General features: G+C 45.2%; 1 protein-coding gene across 1 annotated transcript; it reads right to left on the bottom strand.

Annotated features, from left to right (window-relative positions):
• Positions 1-235: 235 nt before the first annotated feature.
• LOC106612758 (short transient receptor potential channel 4) lies at positions 236-27,355 on the bottom strand. The gene is made up of 16 exons (XM_045687014.2): positions 26,894-27,355; positions 23,964-24,151; positions 23,329-23,547; positions 16,824-16,964; positions 16,427-16,603; positions 15,838-16,038; positions 10,505-10,690; positions 10,204-10,354; positions 5,691-5,830; positions 4,215-4,358; positions 3,722-3,894; positions 3,060-3,255; positions 2,359-2,553; positions 1,516-1,557; positions 1,021-1,110; positions 236-829 (listed from the first exon to the last, which is right to left on the bottom strand). The coding sequence occupies exons 2-16, from the start codon at positions 24,120-24,122 to the stop codon at positions 236-238; spliced, it is 2,808 nt and encodes a 935-aa protein (XP_045542970.2). The 5' UTR covers positions 24,123-24,151; positions 26,894-27,355.
• Positions 27,356-27,843: the final 488 nt, after the last annotated feature.

The raw sequence follows: 27,843 nt of genomic DNA on the forward strand, positions 1-27,843 counted from the left end.
ATTTGGTACACAAACCAAGAAACAGACTTCTAGTCTCCAGGTCTCCGGCTTATACGTTCTAGACCAGAATATATTAAGTCTGAGAGCTGAATTGGTTCTGGAGTCGCAAGACAAGTTACTACACAGGCCTCCATGAAGACGTATCATAATGATACATTCAAGTCGCTTGTGGTCTTTTGAACAGTATTCACTCTATAGTCCTTCTACGTAGCAGTCTCATCCTCAACAGTCTGTTTTAACATGGACCCTTGTCTCTTCTCTCTCCCCTCTCTTCGTTTTCTTCCTTCTCTGTACACGTCCTCTCCCTTGCTCCACCCTGCTCCTCCTTCTCTCCATCACAGTCCAGCTCCTCCAGGTCAGCCTCCCCCATCTCCTCAGACACAGAGTAGAGCCCAAAGTCACAGATGTCTTTCCTGGCCGGTCCGTCTTTGATGGAGGGAGTGGAGGAGGGAGAGGAGATGGAAGTGGAGGAGGTGGGGATGGAGGAGGTGTCAGTGGAGGTCCAAGAGGGTACCACAGAGCCGTTGACCAGTCGGTCCAAGCCCTGAGAGGTGGAAGGGGATGTGGACGAGGAGGTGGAGGAGGGGGCTGACCTCTGCTGGAGCATGGATGTGGTGACGTGAAACATGTTGGTCTTAAGCGTGGCCGGGGGGAACTTGGGGGAGTACTTGAAGGAGTGGTCAGGGTAGACCAGACTGGAGGCCCCTGCCCCTTCACTGGGTTTACTTCCTGCTATAGCCACGCCCCCACCCCCACCCCCAGGCCCCACCTTCCCCTTCATCATCCCCAGGACCTCATACCTAAAGCTGGAGATGTCCTGCTTCAGCTCCTGGGGAAAGAAACATACACACATAAACCTTTTTATCTATTTATGACATTTACAGTGGACATTGCACGTCATCTATAATTCATTGCCGGAGATAGAAACAATGCTTATTTTTCGTTTGTAGTCCCTGTCTGGTGCTGAATTCAGATTATTTTTTAAAGAAATGTGGAATGTCAGAGGAAACCAAACCTTACCTTAAAGTTCTCCTCAGTCAATCCTTCCTCTGTCTTGGCATCTCTGATCATGGCTGCTACATATCTCTTCACCAGGTTCCTCAAAACCTCCTGAAAACAACACAGTCCACAGGTTGATAGAATCATATCAAATGCATCCACTCCTGGGTTACTAACAACTTCTGTAGATAATACGGAAAACATAATCCTGAGAGTGGACAGGTACAGGGATGCGTCCCAAATGGCATCCTATTCGCTATATGCTGTAGTGCACTACTTTTGACCGGGGCCATAGAGCTCTACTTTTTGATCAGGCCATAGAGCTCTACTTTTTGACCGGGCCAGAGAGCTCTACTTTTTCACCGGGACTCTGGTCAAAAGTAGTGCATTATATAGAGAATAGGGTGCCATTTGGGAAAAATCTAGTTCAAAATATGTGCATCTACAGAATAAAAAACATTGAAAACTGACACATAATGAATGAGAAATAATCAATTTAAATATAAACATAAATACCTGATACTGGTGGTTTATTCTTACGTTTATAGCAGCCCGTCTCTACAAAAGAGGAACATTAACTTACTCCAAAAGCACACCAGGCAGCATGACTAATCAGTTCATGTGATTTCCTTCTTGGTGGAGAGTTGGCCAGCTAGCTCTGTCATCACCTGCCCATTCTCTGTTAAAGGGAGAGTTTGGGAGTTGGGCAATGAAACCCTTTATCTTCTTCTCCAGAGTCAGATGAACTCGGGGATACCATTTTAATGTCTCTGGATCCAGTATGAAGGAAGGTAGAGGTTGTTTTGTGAGCCAATGCTAACTAACTGTATGTGAAGACTTCCAGTCTTTGCACTATTCTTTTTCGCCAAACTAGCGCATATACTAGTTAGCATTGGCTTGCGAAAGTACTAGTAACTCCCTTCATACTGGATGCAGAGACATAAAAATGGTTATTTGCCCAAATCCCGAACTATCCCTTTAACTTCTAACTGCTGATGCTATCAGAACAGTTATGTCTCATGACGCACGTCTAACCATTCTGGGAAGAACAGGTCATTTCATTCATGATAATTTGTTGAGAACAACCTTCTGGGGCTAGAGGAGAAGAGAAGAAGTAGAATATTCAACTGTGAACTGTTCAGTAGAGTTGCAGAATTCCGGTAACTTTCCCCAAATTCCCAGGTCTTCCAGAAATCCCAGCTGGATGATTCCCGGAATCAGAGGGGAATAAACATGAAATCCAGGAAATCCAACCAGGATTTCTGGAAAACCTGGGAATTTGGGGGAAATTACTGACATTTTACAACCCTACTGTTCAGTAAAATGATTGTTGATGTAGACTAGAGACTTCATCCTCACCCCTATGGTTCCAAATGTTTCTGTTTTCTTGGCCCTGGTGATCTTGAAGATGTGTTTCCTGATCCAGCAGATGAAGTACCAGATTGACTTGGGGCTAGGGATGATGTTGAATGGAGAAGGCAGAGTCCCTCCCTCTTCAAAGTAACTCATCCACAACTTGGTTCTTGCAAACTTCCACTCAATGTCTGCATGATCCTGAACAGAAACAACACATGATAAGCATCTGAACAAGTGATATGAACAAAACTGTGTGATATAAAATGACCGCAGACAGGTTGTTGGGCTCACAAACAAGTGAATGAATTAATAATTTAGCTTTCCAGTGATAGCGTTAGACTCACAGCGATGTGTTGGTATGAGTTGTTCATCATGGCTAGGGTTAGCGTTTGGGTTAAGGTTAGGGTTTCACTCACAGCGATGTGTTGGTATGAGTTGTTCATCATGGCTAGGGTTAGCGTTAGGGTTAAGGTTAGGGTTTCACTCACAGCGATGTGTTGGTATGAGTTGTTCATCATGGCTAGGGTTAGCGTTAGGGTTAAGGTTAGGGTTTCACTCACAGCGATGTGTTGGTATGAGTTGTTCATCATGGCTAGGGTTAGCGTTAGGGTTAAGGTTAGGGTTTCACTCACAGCGATGTGTTGGTATGAGTTGTTCATCATGGCTAGGGTTAGCGTTAGGGTTAAGGTTAGGGTTTCACTCACAGCGATGTGTTGGTATGAGTTGTTCATCATGGCGATCAGCATGTTGAGTAGAACCACCAGAGAGATGACATTATAGGTTCCGAACATGGTGGCCCCTACAAACTCTGTGAACTGGTGGTCTGCCTCCACGTTGGTCACATACAGACTGATCAACCCAAAGACAGACCAGAACAATGACTGGAGTGTCTCAAACAACCTAGAGGAGAGAGCGAGAGATGAGAGGGAGAGAGAGAGAGAATGGGATGAAAGAGAGAGCAAGAGAAAGGGATGAAAGCGAGAGAGAGACAGATGAAAGAGAGAGTGAGAGAGAGTGAGAGAGAGTGCGAGAGAGAGAGAGAGAAAGGGATGAGAGAGGGGGGGTTATATTTCTAAATATATAAGGTAAGCAGGATCTAAAAGAATAGTCAATATATCATAAAAGGCTGCCATTTCAGTTTTGCCCTAATCCAGCCAATTGGCAAAACATACATATCCATCTAAATTAAAAAAAATGTATGGTTGCAAAATTTCAGTAACTTTCCCCAAATTCCAGAAATTCCTGGTTTTCCTGCTAATTGCCTCCTGATTGCGGACATTTTGGGAAAGTTACCAGAATTTTTTAACCCTACCAAAACTTAAACATGTTACAAATGAACACATTATAATGCATGGTCTTTACTAACGTTGAGAAAGCGTTGTTCTGTGTTTCACAGCGGATGCCCTTGCAACCCTTCAATCCCTCGTCTGTCTCATAGTAGAAGTAGAGCTGGTTGAGCCCGTTAGCGAAGGCCAAGAGAACCAGGCAGTAGATAAACAGGAACTTAAGGATGTCCAGCAGCATCCTGCCCAGAGAGATCTGGAATAATGAGGATTATCGTCATACTCATCATCATAATCATCATCATAAACGAGAACCTTTCATACAATAAATTGCAGCTCGGTGCTTTACAGATCAGGGGCCATACTGTATGTATCAATCTTCTCAGAGTATGAATACTGATCTAGGATCAGGTCCCCCCTGACCATGTAATATTATTAATTGTGAATTAAAAGGAACAACTGATCCTAAATCAGCAGTCCTACTCTAAGATGCTTAATACATACTGCTCCTGGACATAATGACAGAAACATAGTATTAAATGACAAATCATGTAAATGTAGTATGATAATCCTGACCTGTAGAGGTCCCAGGTGGGAGTTAGCCGTAAACAGAGAGATGAGGCGGAGGGAGCTGAAGATGTTAGCGATGGCAAACACAGCCTCTGCTACCAAGGTAGGATGCCACATCTGCCATTCGTTCCTGGCCCTGAAGCCACTGTACTGTGGGAGAGAGGGAGTGACAGAGAGGGGAGAGGTCAGAGTCTACTGTGGGAGAGAGGGAGAGACAGAGGGGACAGGTCAGAGTCTACTGTGGGAGAGAGGGAGAGACAGAGAGAAGAGAGGTCAGAGTCTACTGTGGGAGAGAGGGAGAGACAGAGAGGGGAGAGGTCAGAGTCTACTGTGGGAGAGAGGGTGAGACAGAGAGGGGAGAGGTCAGAGTCTACTGTGGGAGAGAGGGAGAGACAGAGAGGGGAGAGGTCAGAGTCTACTGTGAGAGAGAGGGAGAGACAGAGAGGGGAGAGATCAGAGTCTACTGTGGGAGAGAGGGAGTGACAGAGAGGGGAGAGGTCAGAGTCTACTGTGGGAGACAGGGAGAGACAGAGAGGGGAGAGGTCAGAGTCTACTGTGGGAGAGAGGGAGAGACAGAGAGGGGAGAGGTCAGACTCTACTGTGGGAGAGAGGGAGAGAGAGAGGGGACAGGTCAGAGTCTACTGTGGGAGAGAGGGAGAGACAGAGAGGGGAGAGGTCAGAGTCTACTGTGGGAGAGAGGGAGAGACAGAGAGGGGAGAGGTCAGAGTCTACTGTGGGAGACAGGGAGAGACAGAGAGGGGAGAGGTCAGAGTCTACTGTGGGAGAGAGGGAGAGACAGAGAGGGGAGAGGTCAGAGTCTACTGTGAGAGAGAGGGAGAGAGAGAGGGGAGAGGTCAAAGTCTACTGTGGGAGAGAGGGAGTGACAGAGAGGGGAGAGGTCAGAGTCTACTGTGGGAGACAGGGAGAGACAGAGAGGGGAGAGGTCAGAATCTACTGTGGGAGAGAGGGAGAGACAGAGAGGGGAGAGGTCAGAGTCTACTGTGGGAGAGAGGGAGAGACAGAGAGGGGAGAGGTCAGAGTCTACTGTGGGAGAGTGGGAGTGACAGAGAGGAGAGGTCAGAGTCTACTGTGAGAGAGAGGGAGAGACAGAGAGGGGAGAGGTCAAACTCTACTGTGGGAGAGAGGGAGAGACAGAGAGGAGAGAGGTCAGAGTCTACTGTGAGAGAGAGGGAGAGACAGAGAGGGGAGAGGTCAAAGTCTACTGTGGGAGAGAGGGAGTGACAGAGAGGGGAGAGGTCAGAGTCTACTGTGGGAGAGAGGGAGAAACAGAGAGGGGAGAGGTCAGAGTCTACTGTGGGAGAGAGGGAGTGACAGAGTGAGGAGAGGTCAGAATCTACTGTGGGAGAGAGGGAGAGACAGAGAGGGGACAGGTCAGAGTCTACTGTGGGAGAGAGGGAGAGACAGAGAGGGGAGAGGTCAGCGTCTACTGTGGGAGAGTACACAACAACCATCATACAGTACCTTGACATAGGCAACGATCTTCAGAGAAATGGTAGCCAGGTACAGAGAGTTCATAACAAAGTCCATGAGATTCCACCAGTCATGGATATAGTCCTGGAATCCTCCATCCCACATCTGTTTAATCTCTGTCCAGATGAAGCCTATAGGACAGAGACAGACCAGCAGGGTTAATTATGTCCCAAATGGCATCCTATCCATTGCAAAGTGCATTACTTTTGACCAGAGCCCTATGTAACACACCCTATTCCCTAAATAGTGCACTACTTTTGACGAGGGCCAATTGAGGCCTGGTCTAAAGTAGTGATCTAAATAGGGAATATGGTGCCATTTGGGATGCCGAGTTAGGGTTAAGGTTGTCATGTCTGTCTGACGCCGGGCAGAACTAATCTATCATGTCTCTCTCACTTCTCTGACCTATGGCCACATTCCTCAGGTGAAGAGGGAGTGTTAAAATCAAATCTATCACGTCCTGACCAGTAAAAGGGGTTATTTGTCATTATAGTTGGTCAGGGCGTGGCAGGGGGGGTGTTTGTTTTGTGTGTTTGGGTATTTTGGGTTTAGGTTCTAGTTTTCCTATTTCTATGTTTATATCTAGCTTTTCTATTTCTATGTGAGTTTTGGCAATGAACTCCAATTAGAGGTAGCTGGTTGTTGTTGTCTCAAATTGGAGGCCATATTTAGTTGTGTTTGTTTTCACTTGTGTTTGTGGGTGGTTGTTTCTAGTATAGTCTGTGCACCTTACTGGACTGTTTTTGTCGTTTGTTTATTTTGATTAAGTGTTTTCTTTAATAAAATAAGAAGATGAGCACTTGACCCGCTGCGTTTTGGTACCCTTCAACGACGCATGTGACAGAACCACCCACCAAAGAAGGACCAAGCAGCGGAGGAAGGAGCAGCAGGAGAGCTATTTGGAGACATGGACATGGGAGGAGATCCTCGATGGTCAGGGTCCATGGAGCCAGGCTGGGGAGTACCAGCGCCCGAAGGAGGAGCTGGAGGAAGCTAAGAGGGAACGACGGAGGTATGAGGCATTATATCCTCCATTTCAGGAGGTGAGGAGGCAGCCCCAAAAATGTTTTGGGGGAGGCATACAGGGAGTTGGGCTAAGTCAGGGGGAGCCCTGACCTAACTTCCCGGGCGTACAGGAGGGAGCCGTGGAGCAAAAAGGAGCCAGTCAAGGAATCAAGCGAGGAGCTTGACGCGAGATTCCGGAGAGAGGTACTGGCGGAAAGGGCACAAAGGAGCACCTGTGCTTACTATGGGGAGCGACGGATCAAGCAAGCACCATGTTATGCGGAGATACGCACGGTATCGCCAGTACGCAGCTACAGCCCGGTGTGCTTGGTGAAAGCTCCTCACAGGTGTCATGCTAGAGCCAGCATCGAGCCAGGACCGGTGATGCAAGTTGCAAGCATCAGACCGCCGGTGAGGGTTCATGGCCCAGTGTATCCTGCTCCTCGTACTCTTCCTCCAGTGTGTCAGCCCAGTCCAGTACATCCTGTTCCTGCTCTCCGCACTAACCTTGAGGTGCATGTTACTAGTCTGGCGCCTCCAAAGCCAGCCCCACGCATCAGGCTTTCAGTGCGTCTGCCCAGTCCGGTACGTCCTGTTCCTGCTCCTCGCACTAGCCCTGTGGTGCGTGTTACTGTTCTGGCGCCTCCAAAGCCAGCCCCACGCATCAGGCCTCCAGTGCGCCTGCCCAGCCCAGTACGTCCTGTTCCTGCTCCTCACACTAGCCCTGTGGTGCGGGTTACTAGTCTGGCGCCTCCTAAGCCAGCCCCACGCATCAGGCCTCCAGTGCGCAGTCCCCATCCAGAGCTTCCGGTGACAGTTCCCCGTCCAGAGCTTCCGGCGACAGTTCCCCGTCCAGAGCTTCCGGCGACAGTTCCCCGTCCAGAGCTTCCGGCGACAGTTCCCCGTCCAGAGCTTCCGGCGACAGTTCCCCGTCCAGAGCTTCCGGCGACAGTTCCCCGTCCAGAGCTTCCGGCGACTGTTCCCCGTCCAGAGCTTCCGGCGACAGTTCCCCGTCCAGAGCTTCCTGCGACAGTTCCCCGTCCAGAGCTTCCGGCGACAGTTCCCCGTCCAGTGCTTCCGGCGACGTCCTACAGTCCGGAACCGACAGAGACGGCCTACAGTCCGGAACCGACAGAGACGGCCTACAGTCCGGAACCGACAGAGACGGCCTACAGTCAGGAACCTGCAGAGACGGTCTACATCCCTGAGTCTCCAGCGACGATCCTCAGCCCGGAGTCTCCAGCGACGCTCCTCAGCCCGGAGTCTCCAGCGACGCTCCTCAGCCCTGAGTCTCCAGCGACGCTCCTCAGCCGTGAGTCTCCAGCGACGCTCCTCAGCCGTGAGTCTCCAGCGACGCCCCTCAGCCCGGAGTCTCCAGCGACGCCGCGCAGCCCAGAGTTTTCAGAATGGGGACTAAGCCCAGAGCCAGAGCCACCTCCGTAGTTGGAGGATTGGGGGGGGGGGGTGTAGCACGGGAGCCGTCGTTGACGGTGGCCACCCTCCCTTCCCTCCCTTTAAGTTTGGGGTTGTTTTGTGGGTTATTTGGGATGCCGTCCTAGAGTTAGGGTTAAGGTTGTCATGTCTGTCTGACGCCGGGCAGAACTAATCTATCATGTCTCTCTCACTTCTCTGACCTATGGCCACATTCCTCAGGTGAAGAGGGAGTGTTAAAATCAAATCTATCACGTCCTGACCAGTAAAAGGGGTTATTTGTCATTATAGTTGGTCAGGGCGTGGCAGGGGGGGTGTTTGTTTTGTGTGTTTGGGTATTTTGGGTTTAGGTTCTAGTTTTACTATTTCTATGTTTATATCTAGCTTTTCTATTTCTATGTGAGTTTTGGCAATGACCTCCAATTAGAGGCAGCTGGTTGTTGTTGTCTCAAATTGGAGGCCATATTTAGTTGTGTTTGTTTTCACTTGTGTTTGTGGGTGGTTGTTTCTAGTATAGTCTGTGCACCTTACTGGACTGTTTTGTCATTTGTTTATTTTGATTAAGTGTTTTCTTTAATAAAATAAGAAGATGAGCACTTTACCCGCTGCGTTTTGGTCCCCCTTCAATGACGCATGTGACAAAATCAGATCAAATTGTATTTGTCACATGCGCCGAATAGAACAGGTGTAGACTTAACCGTGAAATGCTTACTTACAAGCCCTTCCCAACAATGCAGAGTTAAAGAATTATAATAAAAAGTAAAGAGAAAAGAATGGAGCTACTGTATATACAGAGTACCAGTACCAGATCAATGTGCAGGGGGAAGAGATATGTCAGGTAGATATGTACATGAAGGCTGGCTAAAGTGACTCTGCATGCATGTGTGTGTGTACATGTAGGATCTTAATTTGATCACTTTTATGTTGGTGAGAATTTTCCTGCATAGCAGAAAATGCAAACTTGTAGTGTATTTGAGTTTTAAAAAGGCTTCTGAAGTTTATAATTTCAGACTTGATTTACACTACCGAAAAATGTATCAACCCCTACCAAAATGTCCATTAATTATAATCCACATTATCATTTACATTTCCTGTTGCTGCAGGATTATTTTCCTGCTGTAGTAAACTGGCTCAAATTAAGATCCTGTGTGTGTGTGTGTGTGTGTGTGTGTGTGTGTGTGTGTGTGTGTGTGTGTGTGTGTGTGTGTGTGTGTGTGTGTGTGTGTGTGTGTGTGTGTGTGTGTGTGTGCATGTGTGTGTATCTGAATGTGTATGGGTTTTGTGTGAGAGTGTTGTTCTAGTTTGTGAGTGAGCGTGCATAGAGTCAGTGCAAGATAGGGTCAGTGTAAGTAGTCCGGGTAACCATTAATTAACTAATTAGCAGTCTTATGGCTTGGGGTAGAAGCTGTCTCGGAGCCTGTTAGTCCAAGAGCCGGCGTTCCGGTACCATTTGCCGGATGGTAGCAGAGTGAACTATGGCTTGGGTGGCTGCAGTCTTTGGCAATTATTCGGGCCTTCCTCTGACACCGCCTGATAGAGGTCCTGGATTGCAGGGAGCTTGGCCTCAGTGATGTACTGGGCTGACCACACAACCCTCTGTAGCACTTTGCGATTGAGGGTGGCGCATTTGCCATATCAAGCGGTGATACAGGACAGGTAGACAGGTATGAACAGGTAGACAGGTAGCAAGCCCATGCATCCTGCCATGCGGTTGCACTGAACAGAACACCGTAATGGGAGTTACATAGGAAACACATGGGCTGGGTTGTCTTACAATACAGTGTGCGTACAATGCATGAAAACGAGCTGTAAAAGGTAGATCGAGTATTTGTCTGAAACACAAGCTTGGTTTCTACCATTTCCTGTCAGAATTGTCATTAACTAACATCATTAACACCAATAGCAGTCTACGTGGAATGTCTCGAAAGACGCTCTATATCAGCTGACCTTCTGTGGAGTTGACATCGTGTTATGTATCACTTTGGAGGGAGCAGCATGTGTCCGGGTCTTTCCTTTCTTGAGCAACCATGTTGTGCACCTCTGCGCACGCACACACACACACTCTTACCCAGTACCCAGGGCAGTATCATCCATTCCACCACAGTAGGAGTCGGCCCCTGTCTGTTAGGGTCTGTAGAAACGATGTGCTGGGAGGCCAGCAGCAGCAGGAACAGGAAGGTGAGATATGACGTTGTGTGGCAGATAAACTTGATGAAGGGCTTCCTAAGGATGTAGAAGAAGATTACTTTATTTCCATTAGGTCTAACATAAATTCAACTTCAGCTTCCTGACAGTTTTTTCCCATCAGACCAGGGATTCAAACTGGCAACCCTTCAGTTGCTGGCCTGCCTCTCTAATGTCTAGGCTACTTGCCTGATGAAGTGTCCATAGCGGCTCTTAGGAGAGACCAGGTAGCAGAGGGAGAAGAGGGGGAAGAGGAGGCCGATGAAGACACAGGTTAGGAACTTCCCTGCCCAGTGACGACGCCTCCATCCAGGGAACTCATCGTACCAACGGGACGCAAGCAGCTGCTGACAGTTGGGCTGGGCTACAAACTGGAGGAGGGAGATGGAGGGAGGGAGGAGAAAGAGGCATGAGTGAGGGGGTATGAAGGGGGAGGGAGGGATGGATAGAAAGAGAGAGTGAGTCAGCCTTTATGATACATTACTGATTAGTTGTTATTGGAGACCTGTGTGTCTAATGCAACTTCACAATGTTAAATATTCTTTCTCACTTGCTTTCCACTCCACCTTGACAAACAACTGACACGAAAACAGGCACATCTTAAGCAAGCCTTGGCAGTTGGGTACAGCATATAGAATACTGACAGCAGTAAACATACTCAGCTAATGGAGGAGGTCAATTGACGTCCCAGATTACATTACGTGTGCATCCCAAATTACACCCTATGTGCTATTTGGGAAGCGGTCAATGACTGTTTAGTCTGGTTTAGTCCAGCAGCACCTCCAGCTGTTAATGACCTTAATGTGCCTGATCATTCTGATGAGTGTTACCAGCTGATCTTGGCCTGGTCCCAAGTGTCCCTCCCTGGCATCTCTGTTCCTCTCTAATATCCTCTTCACACACTGTACTGCGCTGTGTCGGATACATTCTCTTCATATTGTCCTTGTCAGCACAGTTCCAGGAACTGTGGTGGGTGTGTAACCAGACCATTACAGTTCGGCTCAATTAGGCTCAGTAGAGTGAAAAGGGTATTTCTCTCAGATCTGCCTCTGCTTACAAGGTTTGATAAGGAACACTCTATCCATCTCAAGCATTATCTAAAACACTCTCTGTCTCAGTCGCTCTCTGACTGATGACCTCACTAATGACCTCATCCCCCACAATGCCCTGCTCTAAGTGATGGGGATCCATTTGGTTGTAATTGTTCGTAATTCCATTAGACTGAGATTAACCTTACGTCACACAGAGCAGCGCAAATGTTCAGCAGATGGTTCTATCAAATCTCACAGAGACAAAAACATAATGATGTTTAATGACGAACAGATTTGACAGACAGGCACTCTTTCAAACAGGAACATGGAGTTCTTTATAAATGTCTTTCTATGGAGTCTTATCTCTGTTCTATCCCTAACCTTAAAGCGATATAGCATGTTGTGTATTTTCAGCAGTGTCATACTGTAAATGTCCATCTCATGGAAAGGGTTTAAAGTATTAAGCAATGAATTTGTGTTTTTTCTGCAGTTCTCAGACCTCTTCACTCTCTACGTGAAAACAGATGCAGTATCCCATTCTACTCAGGAGGGGGCAACATTTCACAACTTCCATTTCATAACTGTACTGTACATGCTCATCTACAGTAAGTCTAGCAGCAACCAACCATAAACCAAACATTCACAATATAGTGCTGTACACCTAACATGAGACAATATTCCCACAAACTACTGACGGCATACCAGCCATGATAAGACCACAAATAGGGAATAGGGTGCCATATGCAATGTAGCCAAGGTTGTTGTTTTCCTGTGTAACATGTTGCTTTCTGTGTAATTTAGATGTATTGTGAGTCAGTATTCCAAGGAAACATTCAGTCAGAGCATTATCGTATTTGTAGCATCATTATTGCTGTATCATTATGTTTCATTATTTTCCCATCAAGGGACTGGACAGCAGACTGAGACATACACTATACAGTGCATTCGGAAAGTGTTCAGACCCCTTGACTTTTTCCACATTTTGTTACGTTACAGCCTTATTCGAAAATGTATTAAATCGCTTTTTTCCCCGCATCAATCTACACACAATACCCCGTAATGACAAAGCAAAAACAGATTTTTTGAAATGTTTGCCAAATTTATAAAAAATAAAACACTGAAATATCACAGCGATTACTGTCTCGAGTCTTCTTGGGTATGACGCTACAAACTTGGCACACCTGTTTGGGGAGTTTCTCCCATTCCTCTCTTCAGATCCTCTCAAGCTCTGTCAGGTTGGATGGGGAGTGTTGCTGCACAGCTATTTCCAGAGATTCGGTTCAAGTCTGGGCTCTGGCTGGGCCACTCAAGGACATTCAGAGACTTGTCCCGAAGCCACTCCTGCGTTGTCTTGGCTGTGTGCTTAGTGTCTTTGTCCTATTGGAAAGTGAACCTTTACCCCGGTCTGTCACGCCCTGACCTTAGAGAGACATTTTAATTCCTCTAGTTTGGTTAGGTCAGGGTGTGATGTGGGGTGGGCAATCTAGTTTTTGTATTTCTTTGTGTTTGGCCGAGTATGGTTCCTAATCAGAGGCAGCTGTCAATCGTTGTCTCTGATTGGGAATCATACTTAGGCAGCCCTTTTTCCCTCCTTCAGATGTGGGATCTTGTTTCTGTACAGCTCTGTGTAAGCCTGCAGAACGTACCGTTCGTTTTCCTTTTTCGTTATTTTGTTTAGTGTTCTGAGTTAAATAAAAGTAAACATGAGCACTTACCATGCTGCACCTTGGTCTCCACCTTATGACGATCGTTACACAGTCTGAACTCTTGAGTAGGTTTACATCAAGGATCTCTTTGTACTTTGTTCCATTCATCTTTGCCTCGATCCTGACTAGTCTCCCAGTTGCTGCCACTGAAAAACATCCCCACAGCATGATGCTGCGACCACCATACTTCACCGTCAAGATGATGCCAGACATTTTCCTCCAGACGTGACGCTTGGCATTCAGGCCAAAGAGTTCAGTCTTGGTTTCCTCAGACCGGAGAATCTTGATTCTCGTGGTCTTAGAGTCTTTAGGTGCCTTTTTCAAACTACATGCGTGCTGTCAGGTGCCTTTTACTGAGGAGTGGCTTCCGTCTGGCCACTCTACCATAAAGGCCTGATTGGTGGAGTGATGCAGAGATGGTTGTCCTTCTGGAAGGTTCTCCCATCTCCACAGAGGAACTCTGGAGCTCTGTCAGAGTGACCATCGGGTTCTTGGTCACCTCCCTGACCAAGGCCCTTCTCCCCCGAATGCTGTTTGGCCGGGCGGCCAGCTCTAGGAAGAGTCTTGGTGGTTCCAAACTTCTTCCATTTAAGAATGAGGGAGGCAACTGTGTTCTTGGGGACCTTCAATGCTGCAGAATTTTGTTGGTAACCTTCCCCAGATCTATGCCTCTATACAATCCTGCCTCAGAGCTCTACGGATAATTCCTTCGACCTCATGGCTTGGTTTTTGCTCTGACATGGGACCTTATATAACTGTGGGACCTTATATAGAAAGGTGTGTGCCTTTCCAAATCATATCCAATCAATTGAATTTACAACATGTGGACTCCAATGAAGTTGTAGAAACATCTCGAGGATCATCAATGGAAACAGGATGCACCCGAGCTCAATTTCGAGTCTCATAGCAAAGGGTCTGTATACTTATATAAATAAGGTATTTATGTTTCCATTGAATGCAAACTCCATAGACAAACATTGGCAGTAGAATGGCCTTACTGAAGAGCTCAGTGACTTTCAAAGTGGCACCTTCATAGGATGCCACCTTTCCAACAAGTCAGTTCATCAAATTATTGCCTTGCTAGAGCTGCCCCGGTCAACTGTAAGTGCTGTTATTGTGAAGTGGAAACTTATTGTTGTCACGTCCTGACCAGTATAGAGTATATTTGGTTATTGTAGTTTGGTCAGGACGTGGCAGAGGGGAGTTGATGTATGTTTATGGGGTTTGTCACTGGTCTATGACTGTGTTTATATGTCTAGTTAATTGGGGTTGGACTCTCAATTGAAGGCAGGTGTGTTGAGTTGCCTTTGATTGGGAGTCCTATATAGTGGGGTGTGTTTGTCTTTGTGTTTCGTGGGTAGTTGTTTTTTGCACTGCTAGTTATAGCCTGCGAAACTGTCTCCTGTCGTGTTGTCTGCATTTATTGTTTTTTCGTGATCAACGTGTTTAAACATGATGTTGAGCACACAACCTGCTGCGTATTGGTCCACGTTCTCCGACAGTGATTTCGCGATATCGTCTGAAGACGAGGATCGTGACAATTGTGAAGCAACAATGGCTCATCCATGAAATGATAGGCCACACAAGCTCACAGAACGGGACCGCAGAGTGCTGAAGAACGTAGCTTTTTAAAAATCGTATGTCCTCGGTTGCAACACACACTACCGAGTTCCAAACTGCATCTGGAAACAACATCAGCACAATAACTGTTCGCCAGGAGCTTCATGAAATGGGTTTCCATGGCAGAGCAGTCGCACACAAGCCTAGGATCACCATGCCAATCCCAAGCGTCAGCTGGAGTGGTGTAAAGCTCGCCGCCATTGGACTCTGGAGCAGTGGAAATGTGTTCTCTGGTGTGATGAATCACGCTTCTCTATCTGGGAGTCCGATGGACCAATTTGGGTTTGGCGAATGCCAGGAGAATGCTACCTGCCCAAATGCAGAGTACCAACTGTAAAGTTTGGTGGAGGAGGAATAATGGTCTGGGGCAAATTTTTATGGTTCGGCTAGGCCCCTTAGTTCCAGTGAAGGGAAATCTTAACGCTACAGCATACATTCTAGACAATTCTGTGCTTCCAACTTACTGCCAATAGTTTGGGGAAGGACCTTTACTGTTTCAGCATGACAATGCCCCTGTGCACAAAGCGAGGTCCATACAGAAATGGTTTGTTGAGATTGGTGTGGAAGAACTTGACTGGTCTGCACAGAGCCCTGACCTCAACCCCATCAAACACCTTTGGGATGAATTGGAATGCAGACTGCGAGCCATGTCTAATTGCCCAACATCAGCGCCCAACCTCACTAATGCTCTTGTGGCTGAATGGACGCATGTCCCTGCAGCAATGTTCAAACATTAGTGGAAAGCTTTCCCAAAAGAGTAGAGGCTGTTATAGCAGCAAACAGGGGACCAACTCTATATGAATGCCCATGATTTTGGAATGAGATGTTCGACGAGCAGGTGTCCACATACTTTTGGTCATGTTGTGTAGCTCCAGTAATGTGTTATTTTACTAAGGAAGGATGCCATTTTCAGACACAGCCTGGTGATTACCACAGAATTACAACTCCCATAGGAAGTCTCCACCCAAATCCGGCCATCTATTACTTCTCAATCCTATTTTAAAGATAACAGCAGACGTTAGCTTCATGCTTTATCCACTGAAATACAACATGTAAAACCCTCAGCTGTACATTGGGAGGGAGAGTCACCTGGCCAAGCTTCAACAAGCAGAAAAATGACAATAAACACAATTTCCTGAGGAAACATTGGTTATGTCTTACCTCTTTCTGTGTGTATTTGATAGCCAGTTTAAGTCTGGCCAGGTCATTGGTGTTCTCATCCAGTAGAGGGTTGATGTCATCTCTGTAGTTCAGGATCAGCTCAAGTTCTCTGGAACTCCTGGTTTGGTCCAACAGGTCCTTGGCAAACTGTTTACACTGCTGAGATAACTCCTCATACTCCGACATAAACTCATTCTCCACCTGAAACAGTCGGGAACTGTTAGTTAACAGTCAATAAACTAGTTAAAAAATCTTTAAAGTCTTTATACTGCTAGGAGAACTCCTTATACTCCGACATAAACTGTTTCCCCACCTGGAACAGGAATAAACTGTTAGTTAAAAGTCGAGCACAAATAAACACTGTCATGGAACGCCGTCCATCTCCTAAAAGGCAGAAGATCGGCGTCTGTGGCTCTCTCTTGTGGAAGCCTTATGTTTCAAATAAGAATGAAGTATGTACATTAATAGTCCATAAACTGCTTATAAAGTACACTGTTGAGACAAGTCCTCACTCTTTGACTCAAACTCATCCTCCAGCTCAATTTAATTAAATTCAATAAACTTAGCAAATATCTGTTAAAAACCCCACCTTGCTGAGTTCTTGTAGTTCCCAGGAGAGCTGGAAGGCTGTGAGGAAAGGGTCTTCACTGGAGAGGGCCAGTAGTGATGGGCTGGCCAGGGCCTTGTAGATGTTGAGACGTGAGCGGGAGTGACGCAGACTATCCACATCAGAGCTGGACACGCACTCCATGCAGTTACAGCGCACCTGGAACACACATATGTACTGGAGAGTTAGTGGAGGGAGGGCAGTATTGTAGCTATCATTCTGTACTCTACTATTGAATCATACTGTATAGTGTAGCGTAGCCTGCTGTGACTATTGTACTGTACTACATTACATACTATATCATACTGTAGCATGTAGTATTTGATCATTTACCATAGTACTAAACCATTGTATAGCATATATCCTGCTTCAGACCCACCTCATGTGGCTGGGGCACAGACACCCCCTTCTGCACCAGCAGTTTGATGATCTCATAGTTGTTGGTGTGAGCTGCTAGGATGATGGGTGTGATGTCAGGAGTGAAGTCAGAGAACTGCTTGTCCAATAGGATGGGAGGAACCTGGAGAGAGGGCGGGGAAGAGATAAATATGGGTCATAGTCAGATAGGGATGATGATGGGCAAGAGACAAAATATGTGTTCAATCCAGATATCGATTGAAGAAGGAAAACTGAATTACACAAAACTGAATTCATAACAACATCGTAGTATAATCAATATCAATACTGCCATAATGTCTCCTTTATGAACCAATAAAATAGAGGTACATGGTTTAGGATTTACTTGAGGAGAAGCTGTGTGTGTGTGTGTGTGTGTGTGTGTGTGTGTGTGTGTGTGTGTGTGTGTGTGTGTGTGTGTGTGTGTGTGTGTGTGTGTGTGTTGATTACAGAGGACCAGCTATGCAAGGATCTGTTTCAGGATCACTATTGTTTTCTCTATATATACTACCTCTTGGTGATGTTATTCGGAAACATAACGTTAACATTAACTGCTATGCAGAAGATACACAGCTGTACATTTCGATGAACCCTGGTGAAGCCCCAAAATTGCCTACCCTGGAAGACTTTGTTTCAGACATAATGAATTTTTTAAACTTTTAAACACGGACAAAACAGAGATGCTAGTTAAATGTTCCAAGAAACAAAGAGATCTGCTGTTTGATCTGACAATTAATATTGATGGTTGTACAGTCATCTCAAATAAAACTGTGAAGGATCTTGGTGTCACATCCTGACCAGTATAAGGGGTTATTTGTTATTGTAGTTTGGTCAGGACGTGGCAGGGGTGTGTTTGTTTTGTGTTGTCGGGGTTTTTGGGTAGTGTTCTATGTTTTGTATTTCTATGTTCTATTTTCTAGTTTTTCTATTTCTATGTCTAGTTTATTGTTTTGACCTTCAATTGGAGGCAGCTGTTCCTCGTTGCCTCTAATTGAAGGTCCTATTTAGTAGTGGTGTTTTTCATGGGGTTTTTGTGGGTAGTTGTTTCTTGTTTAGCTGTGTGCCTGACAGGACTGTTTTCATCGTTCTTTTTGTTCAGTGTTCATTTATTTAATAAAGAAGAAAATGAGCATACACATTCCCGCTGCATTTTGGTCCAATCCTTACGACGGCCGTGACACTTGGTGTTACTCTGTACCCTGATCTCTCTTTTGACGAACATATCAAAAATATTTCAAGAGCAGCTTTTTTCATCTTCGTATTACAGCAAAAATATGAAACTTTTAATCCAAAAATTATGCCGAAAAGCTAATCCGTGCTTTTGTCACTTCAATATTAGACTACTGCAATACTCTACTCTCCGGCTACCCGGATAAAGCACTAAACAAACGTCAGCTATTGCTAAATACAGCTGCTAAAATCTTGACTAGAAACAAATCATTTGATCATATTACTCCAGCACAAGCCTCTGGCTTCCTGTTAAGGCTAGGGCTAATTTCAAGGTTTTACTGATAACCTACAAAGCATTACATGGACTTGCTCCTAACTATCTCTCCAATTTGGTTCTGCCGTACATACCTACACGTAAGCTTACAAGACGCATGTCTCCTTATTGTTTCTAGAATTTCTAAGCAACAGCTAGAGGCAGGGCTTTCTCCTATAGAGCTACATTTTATGGAATGGTCTGCTGATCCATGTGAGAGATGCAGACTAGGTCTCAACCTTTAAGTCTTTAATTAATGAAGACTCATCTCTTCAGTAGGTCCTATGATTGAGTAAAAGTCTGGCCCAGGGGTTCGAACGTGAATGGCAAGGCACTGGAGTGACAAACCACCCTTGCTGTCTCTGCCTGGCTGGCTCCCCTCTCTCCAATGGGATTCTCTGCCTCTGACCCTATGAGTCATTCTCTTGCTAGTGCTCTCCCATGCTGTCCCTAGGAGGGGTGCATCACATTGAATATCGCTATACTCGACTTGAGTGGGTTGAGTCACTGACGTGATCTTCCTATCCGATTTTGCGCCCTCTCGGGTTCTTGCAGTGAGGGAAATCTTCGTGGGCTATACTCCACCTTGTCTCAGGGGTAATAAGTTGGTGGTCTATTTATATCCCTCTGGTAGTGTGGGGACTGTGCTTTGGCAAAGTGGGTAGGGTTATATCCTGCCTGGTTAGCCCTGTCCTGGGGTATCGTCGGACATGGCCTCAGTGCTGCTGGTCATCTATGAACATTTGAACATCTTGAAGAATGATCTGGCCTTAATTACCATACTTAATTACCATGTAATCTTATCATCTCCACCGGACACAGCCAGAATAGGACTGGCCACCCCTCAGAGACTCGTTCCTCTCTAGGTTTATTCCTAGGTTCCTGCCTTTCTAGGGAGTTTTTCCTAGCCACCATGCTTCTACATATCTGCATTGTTTTTTTCTATGAGGTGTTTGGCTGAGTTTCTGTAAAAGCACTTCATGACATCTGCTTTATAAATCAATTTGATTGACTGATTGACAGGGTTTAATCATTTAATGTGAGTCCCAAATGGCACCATCATAGGGCTCTGGTCAAAAGTAGTGCACTATATAGGGAATAGGGTACCATTTGGGACACATACACAGTCTGATTGGTCTCCCTCTGGGAGGAGATGATAAGGAAGGAGGCACTTGAGTGGCCACTTCACTTACAGTATGAGGAAATACTAGGTAACAGGATTACATTACTGTTCCCTTTACTGCAACAACTCAGATCTAAGTGATGTTCCCGTAAACCACAGGCCTTCTTGTCATTGATTTCTGATGTTCCTGATGGTGTGCGTGCATTCGTGTGTGGTCCAGATAATGTTTCTGCATAACAAAGTTATGTTGAAACAATTACTAGCATCGCTGCCAGTTAGGTCATGTTGTTGAGATGGAGTCTGACCTTACTATCATTATCTCTAAACTCCCTCAGAAGAGATGGAGAAAGATAGGTGAAGAAAGAGATGGAGAAAAATAGGTGGAGATACAGTAGAGATGGAGAAAGAGAGGTGGAGATACAGTAGAGATGGAGAAAGAGGGATGGAGAAAGAGATGTAGAGATAGAGAAGAGAGGTGGAGAAAGAGAGATGGAGAAAGAGGGGTGGAGATACAGTAGAGATGAGAAAGAGATGTGGAGATACAGTAGAGATGGAGAAAGAGAGTTGGAGATACAGTAGAGATGGAGAGAGGTGGAGATACAGTAGAGATGGAGAAAGAGAGGTGGAGATACAGTAGAGATGGAGAAAGAGAGGTGGAGATACAGTAGAGATGGAGAAAGAGAGGTGGAGAAAGAGAGGTGGCGATACAGTATAGCTGGAGAAAGAGAGGTGGAGAAAGAGAGATGGAGAAAGAGAGGTGGAGATACAGTAGAGATGGAGAAAGAGAGATGGAGATACAGTAGAGATGGAGAAAGAGAGATGGAGAAAGAGAGGTGCAGATACAGTAGACCTGGAGAAAGAGAGGTGGATATACAGTAGATATGGAGAAAGAGAGGTGGCGATACAGTAGAGATGGAGAAAGAGAGTTGGAGATACAGTAGAGATGGAGAAAGAGAGGTGGAGATACAGTAGAGATGGAGAAAGAGGTGGAGAAAGAGAGATGGAGATACAGTAGAGATGGAGAAAGAGAGGTTGTCACGATCGTCGTAGGAACATTCAGAGATAGAGAAGAGAGGTGGAGAAAGAGAGATGGAGAAAGAGGGGTGGAGATACAGTAGAGATGAGAAAGAGATGTGGAGATACAGTAGAGATGGAGAAAGAGAGTTGGAGATACAGTAGAGATGGAGAGAGGTGGAGATACAGTAGAGATGGAGAAAGAGAGGTGGAGATACAGTAGAGATGGAGAAAGAGAGGTGGAGATACAGTAGAGATGGAGAAAGAGAGTTGGAGAAAGAGAGGTGGCGATACAGTATAGCTGGAGAAAGAGAGGTGGAGAAAGAGAGATGGAGAAAGAGAGGTGGAGATACAGTAGAGATGGAGAAAGAGAGATGGAGATACAGTAGAGATGGAGAAAGAGAGATGGAGAAAGAGAGGTGCAGATACAGTAGACCTGGAGAAAGAGAGGTGGATATACAGTAGAGATGGAGAAAGAGAGTTGGAGATACAGTAGAGATGGAGAAAGAGAGGTGGAGATACAGTAGAGATGGAGAAAGAGGTGGAGAAAGAGAGATGGAGATACAGTAGAGATGGAGAAAGAGAGGTTGTCACGATCGTCGTAGGAACATTCAGACCAAAGCGCAGCGTGATATCGGTTCGACATATTTTTATTATAAGTCAACCGCACAAAAAGAAAAAAAACCAATAAAGAATAGACGAACATGTGATGCTACGGAGTGCTCACAGGCAACTACACATAAACAAGATCTCACAAACACAGGTGGGAAAAATAACTACTTAAATATGATCCCCAATTAGAGACAACCAGCTGCCTCTAATTGGGAACCATACAAAACACCAACATAGAAAAAGAAACTAGAACACAACATAGACATAGATATACTAGATCACCCCCTAGTCACGCCCTGACCTACTACACCATAGAGAAACAATGGCTCTATATGGTCAGGGCGTGACAGAGGTGGAGAAAGAGATAGAGAAAGAGAGTTGGAGATACAGTAGAGAGATGCCACAATCTCCTCTGATAGAAAAATCAGGAAGTAAATAGACTCTTCTATTACTCTCTCTCTCTCTCTCTCTCTCTCTCTCTCTCTCTCTCTCTCTCTCTCTCTCTCTCTCTCTCTCTCTCTCTTCTCTCTCTCTCTCTCTCTCTCTCTCTCTCTCTCTCTCTCTCTCTCTCTCTCTCTCTCTCTCTCTCTCTCTCTCTCTCTCCTCTCTCTCTCTCATCTGATGGAGGGACTGAATCCTAATTCAGATGTAATACAGTATGGTGTATGTAGACATTGTCTCAATAGCTAACCAAATGGGTGGCTCTATGCGTTCTTGTCCATCTAGTTAAAAGGGCCTCAGTTGAATCCAAAGTGTTTCAGAGCAACTCTGGTGCTGTGGGAGTTTTCTTTGAAAATGTGTTTGAGAAGTGTTCAGCCCCCATAGACTTTCTCTGTAATGGTAGGTGTGTGTGTGTGTGTGTATGTGTGTGTGTGTGTGTGTGTGTGTGTGTGTGTGTGTGTGTGTGTGTGTGTCAGACCTACTGTATTCTGTTCTATTTCTGTCCTTTGTTTAAAACTATCTAAAACATAAATGTAACCTTGATAATGCACGCTGTAATTTGATTAAGTGTTTGCATTTCAGGACTGTGTATGTCTTCCAGTTACATTTCATGTTGTATTTTTGGCCCTCTACAAATGAGAGTAATAGCCACACTAAAATATATTTTTTCAAGACAAATGGTTGAGTTCAAATAGCCTAATATCATAATTCAGTATATTGTATCATTTGTTGGGAAGAGTTTTGCCTGGTCGTTTCTGTGATGGCCACAGCCCCACTCTCACTTGTGTGCTCTTTAGTTAGGCCTAATTATGACATGCCAATATTGTTACTGTTTTAAACATGTGTACAGACGCTAAATACTTGTTCGCCCAAGTGCCCAATTATCTGTGTAATTCGAGTGACGCTATTTTCCTTCAGTTTGTGCATTTATTTCTAATGCTTTGAGCATGTCCTTGTGTGTTGCCGCTTCTTGGAGCTCCCTCGCTCCCAACCCACATATGTGTACTCTCCCCTTCAGAGCATACAGAACACTGGCTAAGCCAGTGTGGTGGAATATTCTAATGAAGTGAAAGAGACTTTGTCATTTCTTCAAACTTTATTTAATATCAACTAATTATTGCAATAATGAGACCACTAGATAATGCTGTTTGTTATATAGCTGATACTAAGAATGCTTAGTCATGGCTGGTTCCACCCCTCCCATAAGCCACCTTGGTTCATCTCCTGGTTATCTGCACGGGATACCAGGCTGATTATGAGACAATGAGGGATTGTTCTAAACTCTTCCAGGGAACTAGAGTAGGGAACTAGAGTGGAAACCATAAAAACACAGCATTAGTAGGACAGAAATGTCTTACTATTAGTTAAATATGAATTGTTAACCATTAATATCAAATAAATCAGGTAAATATGTAATTCACACCAGATAGAAATACCTTGAGCTCCCTCACAGGTGGCTTTGCCAGTGTTCTATAAGTTCTGATGGGGAGAGTGTCCATATCTGTGTAGGCTGTAGGGCCATTTTGTTGTCATAGTAATCACAGCATGTTTCCTAACACCAGTAGGAAAGTTCAGTTTGATTTCCTTTTAGTACTGAACCAACAAGCTTTACAGTTACTGTCCCCAAGGCTCTTAACCACTAGGCTACCTGCCAACCCAGGAAATACATTTTTGGTAATGGTTTGTTTGTTTTTGTAAGTCATTTTGACTATCTTCCCGACATGTCTGTTTATTATAGTCACCCCTCCACCAAGTGACTATAGCCAACACCCAACAACAGGGTGCCATTTGGGAAGCACGCTGTAACTATCCTACCTGTTTCTCCCCGCTGGGCTTCTTGTGGTTGAGCAGCAGTTCCACGGCCCCCACCACCTCTTTACGGATGGCGTGTAGGAGAGCGTCACCGACGTACACGTTATAGGTGAGCAGCAGCTCTATAATCTCCAGGTTCTCATTCTCTATAGCGATCAGCAGAGCTGTGCGGCCCAACGGGTCTATACAGTTAATGTTGATCCGGAAGTAGATCTCTGCCTCCTACAAGCGGGAGGGGGAATGACAATGCATGATTACTTAGTTTTACGGTATCAAGATAGCAAATTGTACCTCCCTCCCTCCCTCTTCCTGTCTCTCTCTCCACTCCTTCCTCCTTTCCCCTCCCTCCCTCCCTCACCTCTTCCCTTTCTCCATCTCCCATCCCTCTACTCCTTCCATCCCTACCTCTAGAGCTTGTTTGATGGAAGTATAGTATGCTTTCTCCTGCCTCTTTAATCTCCCCCTACCTTCCTCCCTCTCTCCACCTCTTTCTCCCTCCCTCGCCACTTGCTCCTTCCCCCCTCCCTCTCCTTCCTTCTTCCCTACTTCCAGAGACCGTTTGACTGAAGCATAGTCTCCTTTCTCCACCATCCCCTCCCTTACTCCCTCCCCTTTTCCTCTCCGCCCTACATCCCTACCTCTAGAGCCTGTTTGACTGAGGCATAGTCTCCTTTCTCCACTGCTCCCAGGTAGTTCCTTTCCAGGCCAGACAGTTCAGACTCGGCCCTGACAATCCTCAGAGGAATCCGGTCCCTGTAGGAGGAGTTGTCTGTCCTGCGGTAGTACAGTTGAGACATCGCTGCTACTGCTAGGCAATCTCACTCACCTAGGCAGGTTAGATTAGATAACATTGATTACCTCTTATCTACATTTTGGGGAGGCAGTGGACAGAGATAGGGACACAGATCAGTAATGGCTGGGTGAATGGTTTGGTTGCTAGTAGGAAAACTACTTAATGCAGACTGGACTCACTGGACAGACGTTTGGTATTTTATTTACATCTTTGCACCTCCAATAAGTATAATATGTTTTTTTGTGTGTCATTTGTATTTATGTTGTCATTTTTTCGTTGGTGGGGGGGTTCAATATACAAATTCATATAACTTAACTTGCATATTCAGTTCATATTGTATTTAATTGTGGGCTGCCACTCCAAAATAAAAATGTAACATTTAAAAAAGTACATAAATACAAAGTATTGATCATTATGATCATATTAAAAAGTTTTAAAAGTAATAATTAATTTAGCATGTAGAGGAATAGAAACAAAAGGAAGTGAGCCTCCACCCGCAACCACCCATTCCATTCCCCCAACCCCACCCAACCAACATGTCTCCATGTCTTTTACATAAATCATCAGTGTCATTATTCTCCTAACCATCCTGGCTATTTCACATCCGGCAGTGATTGGGAGTACCATAGCGCAGCAGACAATTGGCCCAGAGTCTTGGCCCAGAGGTTTGGCCGGCGTTGTAAATAAGAATTTGTTCTTAACTGACTTGCCTAGTTAAATAAAGGTAAAATACTTTATTTTAATTTTTATAACCACCAATGTAAATTCTCACTGTAATTCTCCTTTGTTGTTAGCAGGCACAAAGCAACCTGGTCTCAGAGAAAGACGTATAATATTAAACTCAGAAAAAAAAGAAACGTCCTCTCACTGTCAACTGTGTTAATTTTCAGCAAACTTAACATGTGTAAATATTTGTATGAACATAAGATTCAACAACTGAGATATAAACTGAACAAGTTCCACAGACATGTGACTAACAGAAATGTAATAATGTGTCCCTGAACTAAGGGTGGGTCAAAATCAAAAGTTACAGTCAGTATCTGGTGTGGCCACCAGCTGCATTAAGTACTGCAGTGCATCTCCTCCTCATGGACTGCACCAGATTTGCCAGATCTTGCTGTGAGATGTTACCCCACTCTTCCACCAAGGCACCTGCAAGTTCCCGGACATTTCTGGGGGGAATGGCCCTAGCCCTCACCCTCCGATCCAATAAGTCCCAAACATGCTCAAGGGGATAGAGATCCGGGCTCTTCGCTGGCCATGGCAGAACACTGACACTCCTGTCTTGCAGGAAATCACGCACAGAACAAGCAGTATGGCTGGTGGCATTGTCATGCTGGAGGGTCATGTCAGGATACCACATGAGGGAGGAGGATGTCTTTCCTGTAACATACAGCGTTGAGATTGCCTGCAATGACAACAAGCTCAGTCCGATGATGCTGTGACACATTGCCCAGACCATGACGGACGCTCCACCTCCAAATTGATCCCGCTCCAGAGTACAGGCCTCGGTATAAGGCTCATTCCTTTGACGATAAACGCGAATCCGACCATCACCCCTGGTGAGACAAAACCGCGACTCGTCAGTGAAGAGCACTTTTTGTCAGTCCTGTCTGGTCCAGCGACGGTGGGTTTGTGCCCATAGGCGACGTTGTTGTGATGTCTGGTGAGGACCTGCCTTACAATAGGCCTACAAGCCCTCAGTCCAGCCTCTCTCAGCCTATTGCGGACAGTCTGAGCACTGATGGAGGGATTGTGCGTTCCTGGTGTAACTCGGGCGGTTGTTGTTGCCATCCTGTACCTGTCCCGCAGGTGTGATGTTCAGATGTACCGATTCTGTGCAGGTGTTATTACATGTGGTCTGCCACTGGGAGGACGATCAGCTGTCCGTTCTGTCTCCCTGTAGCGCTGTCTTAGACATTTCACAGTACGGACATTGCAATTTATTGCCCTGGCCACATCTGCAGTCCTCATGCCTCCATGCAGCATGCCTAAGGCACGTTCATGCAGATGAGCAGGGACCCTGGGCATCTTTCTTTTGGTGTTTTTCAGAGTCAGTAGAAAGGCCTCTTTAGTGTCCTACGTTTTCATAACTGTGACCTTAAATGCCTACCGTCTGTAAGCTGTTAGTGTCTTAACAGCCGTTCCACAGGTGCATGTTCATTAATTGTTTATGGTTCATTGAACAAGCATGGGAAACAGTGTTTAAACCCTTTACAATGAAGATCTGTGAAGTTATTTTGATTTTTACAAATTATCGTTGAAAGACAGGGTCCTGAAAAAGGGACGTTTCTTTTTTTGCTGAGTTTATATGTCCTCCAAATATCATAACTTAAGTCATCCAATGTGTACATACTATACGTCCTGTAATTCATAGGATATTGTATGACTGCTATTCCATTCATTATGTAATGTGTAATACTAAATAGAGTGGGTCAGATCTACATAATAAATCTTACTAATTGCCATGAGGCCAGGTTGACTTATTCCGACGTTCAAGGCAGTAAAGCAAAGATCCAGCGGAATCTAAATCGACAAAAATCCGGAGTCTAACAACAAAGTCAGCAAAGCAATTATATACATTTTCTGGATAACATAATTATGTATTAGTTTATTATCAAATTAATATGACATCAACTGCTGGTAATAACTGAATTTGGCTAAAGCCATTAATTTCCTCAAACGTTCAATGTGGTTGTTCGCAGGGCATCCCATCGATGCCAATATACTATACAAATGCATTTTACACGCAAGCAAAAACACAGCTGAACTTACCCTCTCAGTCCTGTACGTTTTGACTATGACATTTGCTTGTCAAAAAATGAAACACCTCTTTTCCATTACTTGAAACACATAGGCCTACAACAGCAGGTCTTCTGTGGGTTGCAGAACAGAAATAGGACGAAGAAAAACTATTCCACCTTGTTCCTTTGTGTATTCCAGTTGACAGAAGTAGCCTATACTGAATAAGGAGCCTAAAGTAACGTTATAATTAGAGGAAGCTAATAGTGTCTTCCTCTCTGGTCGCGATCAAAGATATTTGCAAAATAAATTATATTCCAGAATTGTCAACATAATTCCATCAGAATTATCCGGACTCGTAAACAACCAATTCAGTAGAAGGTGTGATCTTGGATGTTTTAAAGTGCAAGAAATCCACCCTCGTTGAAAACATTCCCAATCAAGCCCATTTGAGGAGACACACACATCCTCTTCGCTGCCTCCAGCTTCGCGCGCTCTTCGGTTGATAGACTACGGGAGCATCTCGTGACTCAGTAGGAGTGAGTATGTTTGCAAAAGAAAAGCATACAGGGGTAACACAGACGCGCAATCCACTATCATCCTTTGAGATGCGTGTCCATGTGAATTGATTGATTGGTAAAAAATATATATATAATTACAAGTAAAAGCTTGTTCCAGCCAGAGACAACATTAAGTATGGCAACATTGCAGGGAATATCCAAAACACTGCAAATTTAACTCAGTGATCCTTTTCTAATTTAAGCAACACCTTTACCATTAAATGTAGTGGAGAAAAACATGAGGTTGAACAATTTCATGAGGTGTAACAGGTGGCATTGAATTTGTCATGGGATGTTGATGCAGCTGAGGAAGTGAACAACCTTATTATGCTCCTCTAGACACTTCAATAACTTCATTAAGCTCCGTCTGAATAAAGTAGAACTAAGAGAATTGTGATGGCTTTCAGTTTGGAGCCTATGGAT

Source organism: Salmo salar, chromosome 09, assembly GCF_965601325.2.
Source record: "Salmo salar chromosome 09, fSalSal1, whole genome shotgun sequence".
NCBI classification, from domain to species: Eukaryota; Metazoa; Chordata; class Actinopteri; order Salmoniformes; family Salmonidae; genus Salmo; species Salmo salar.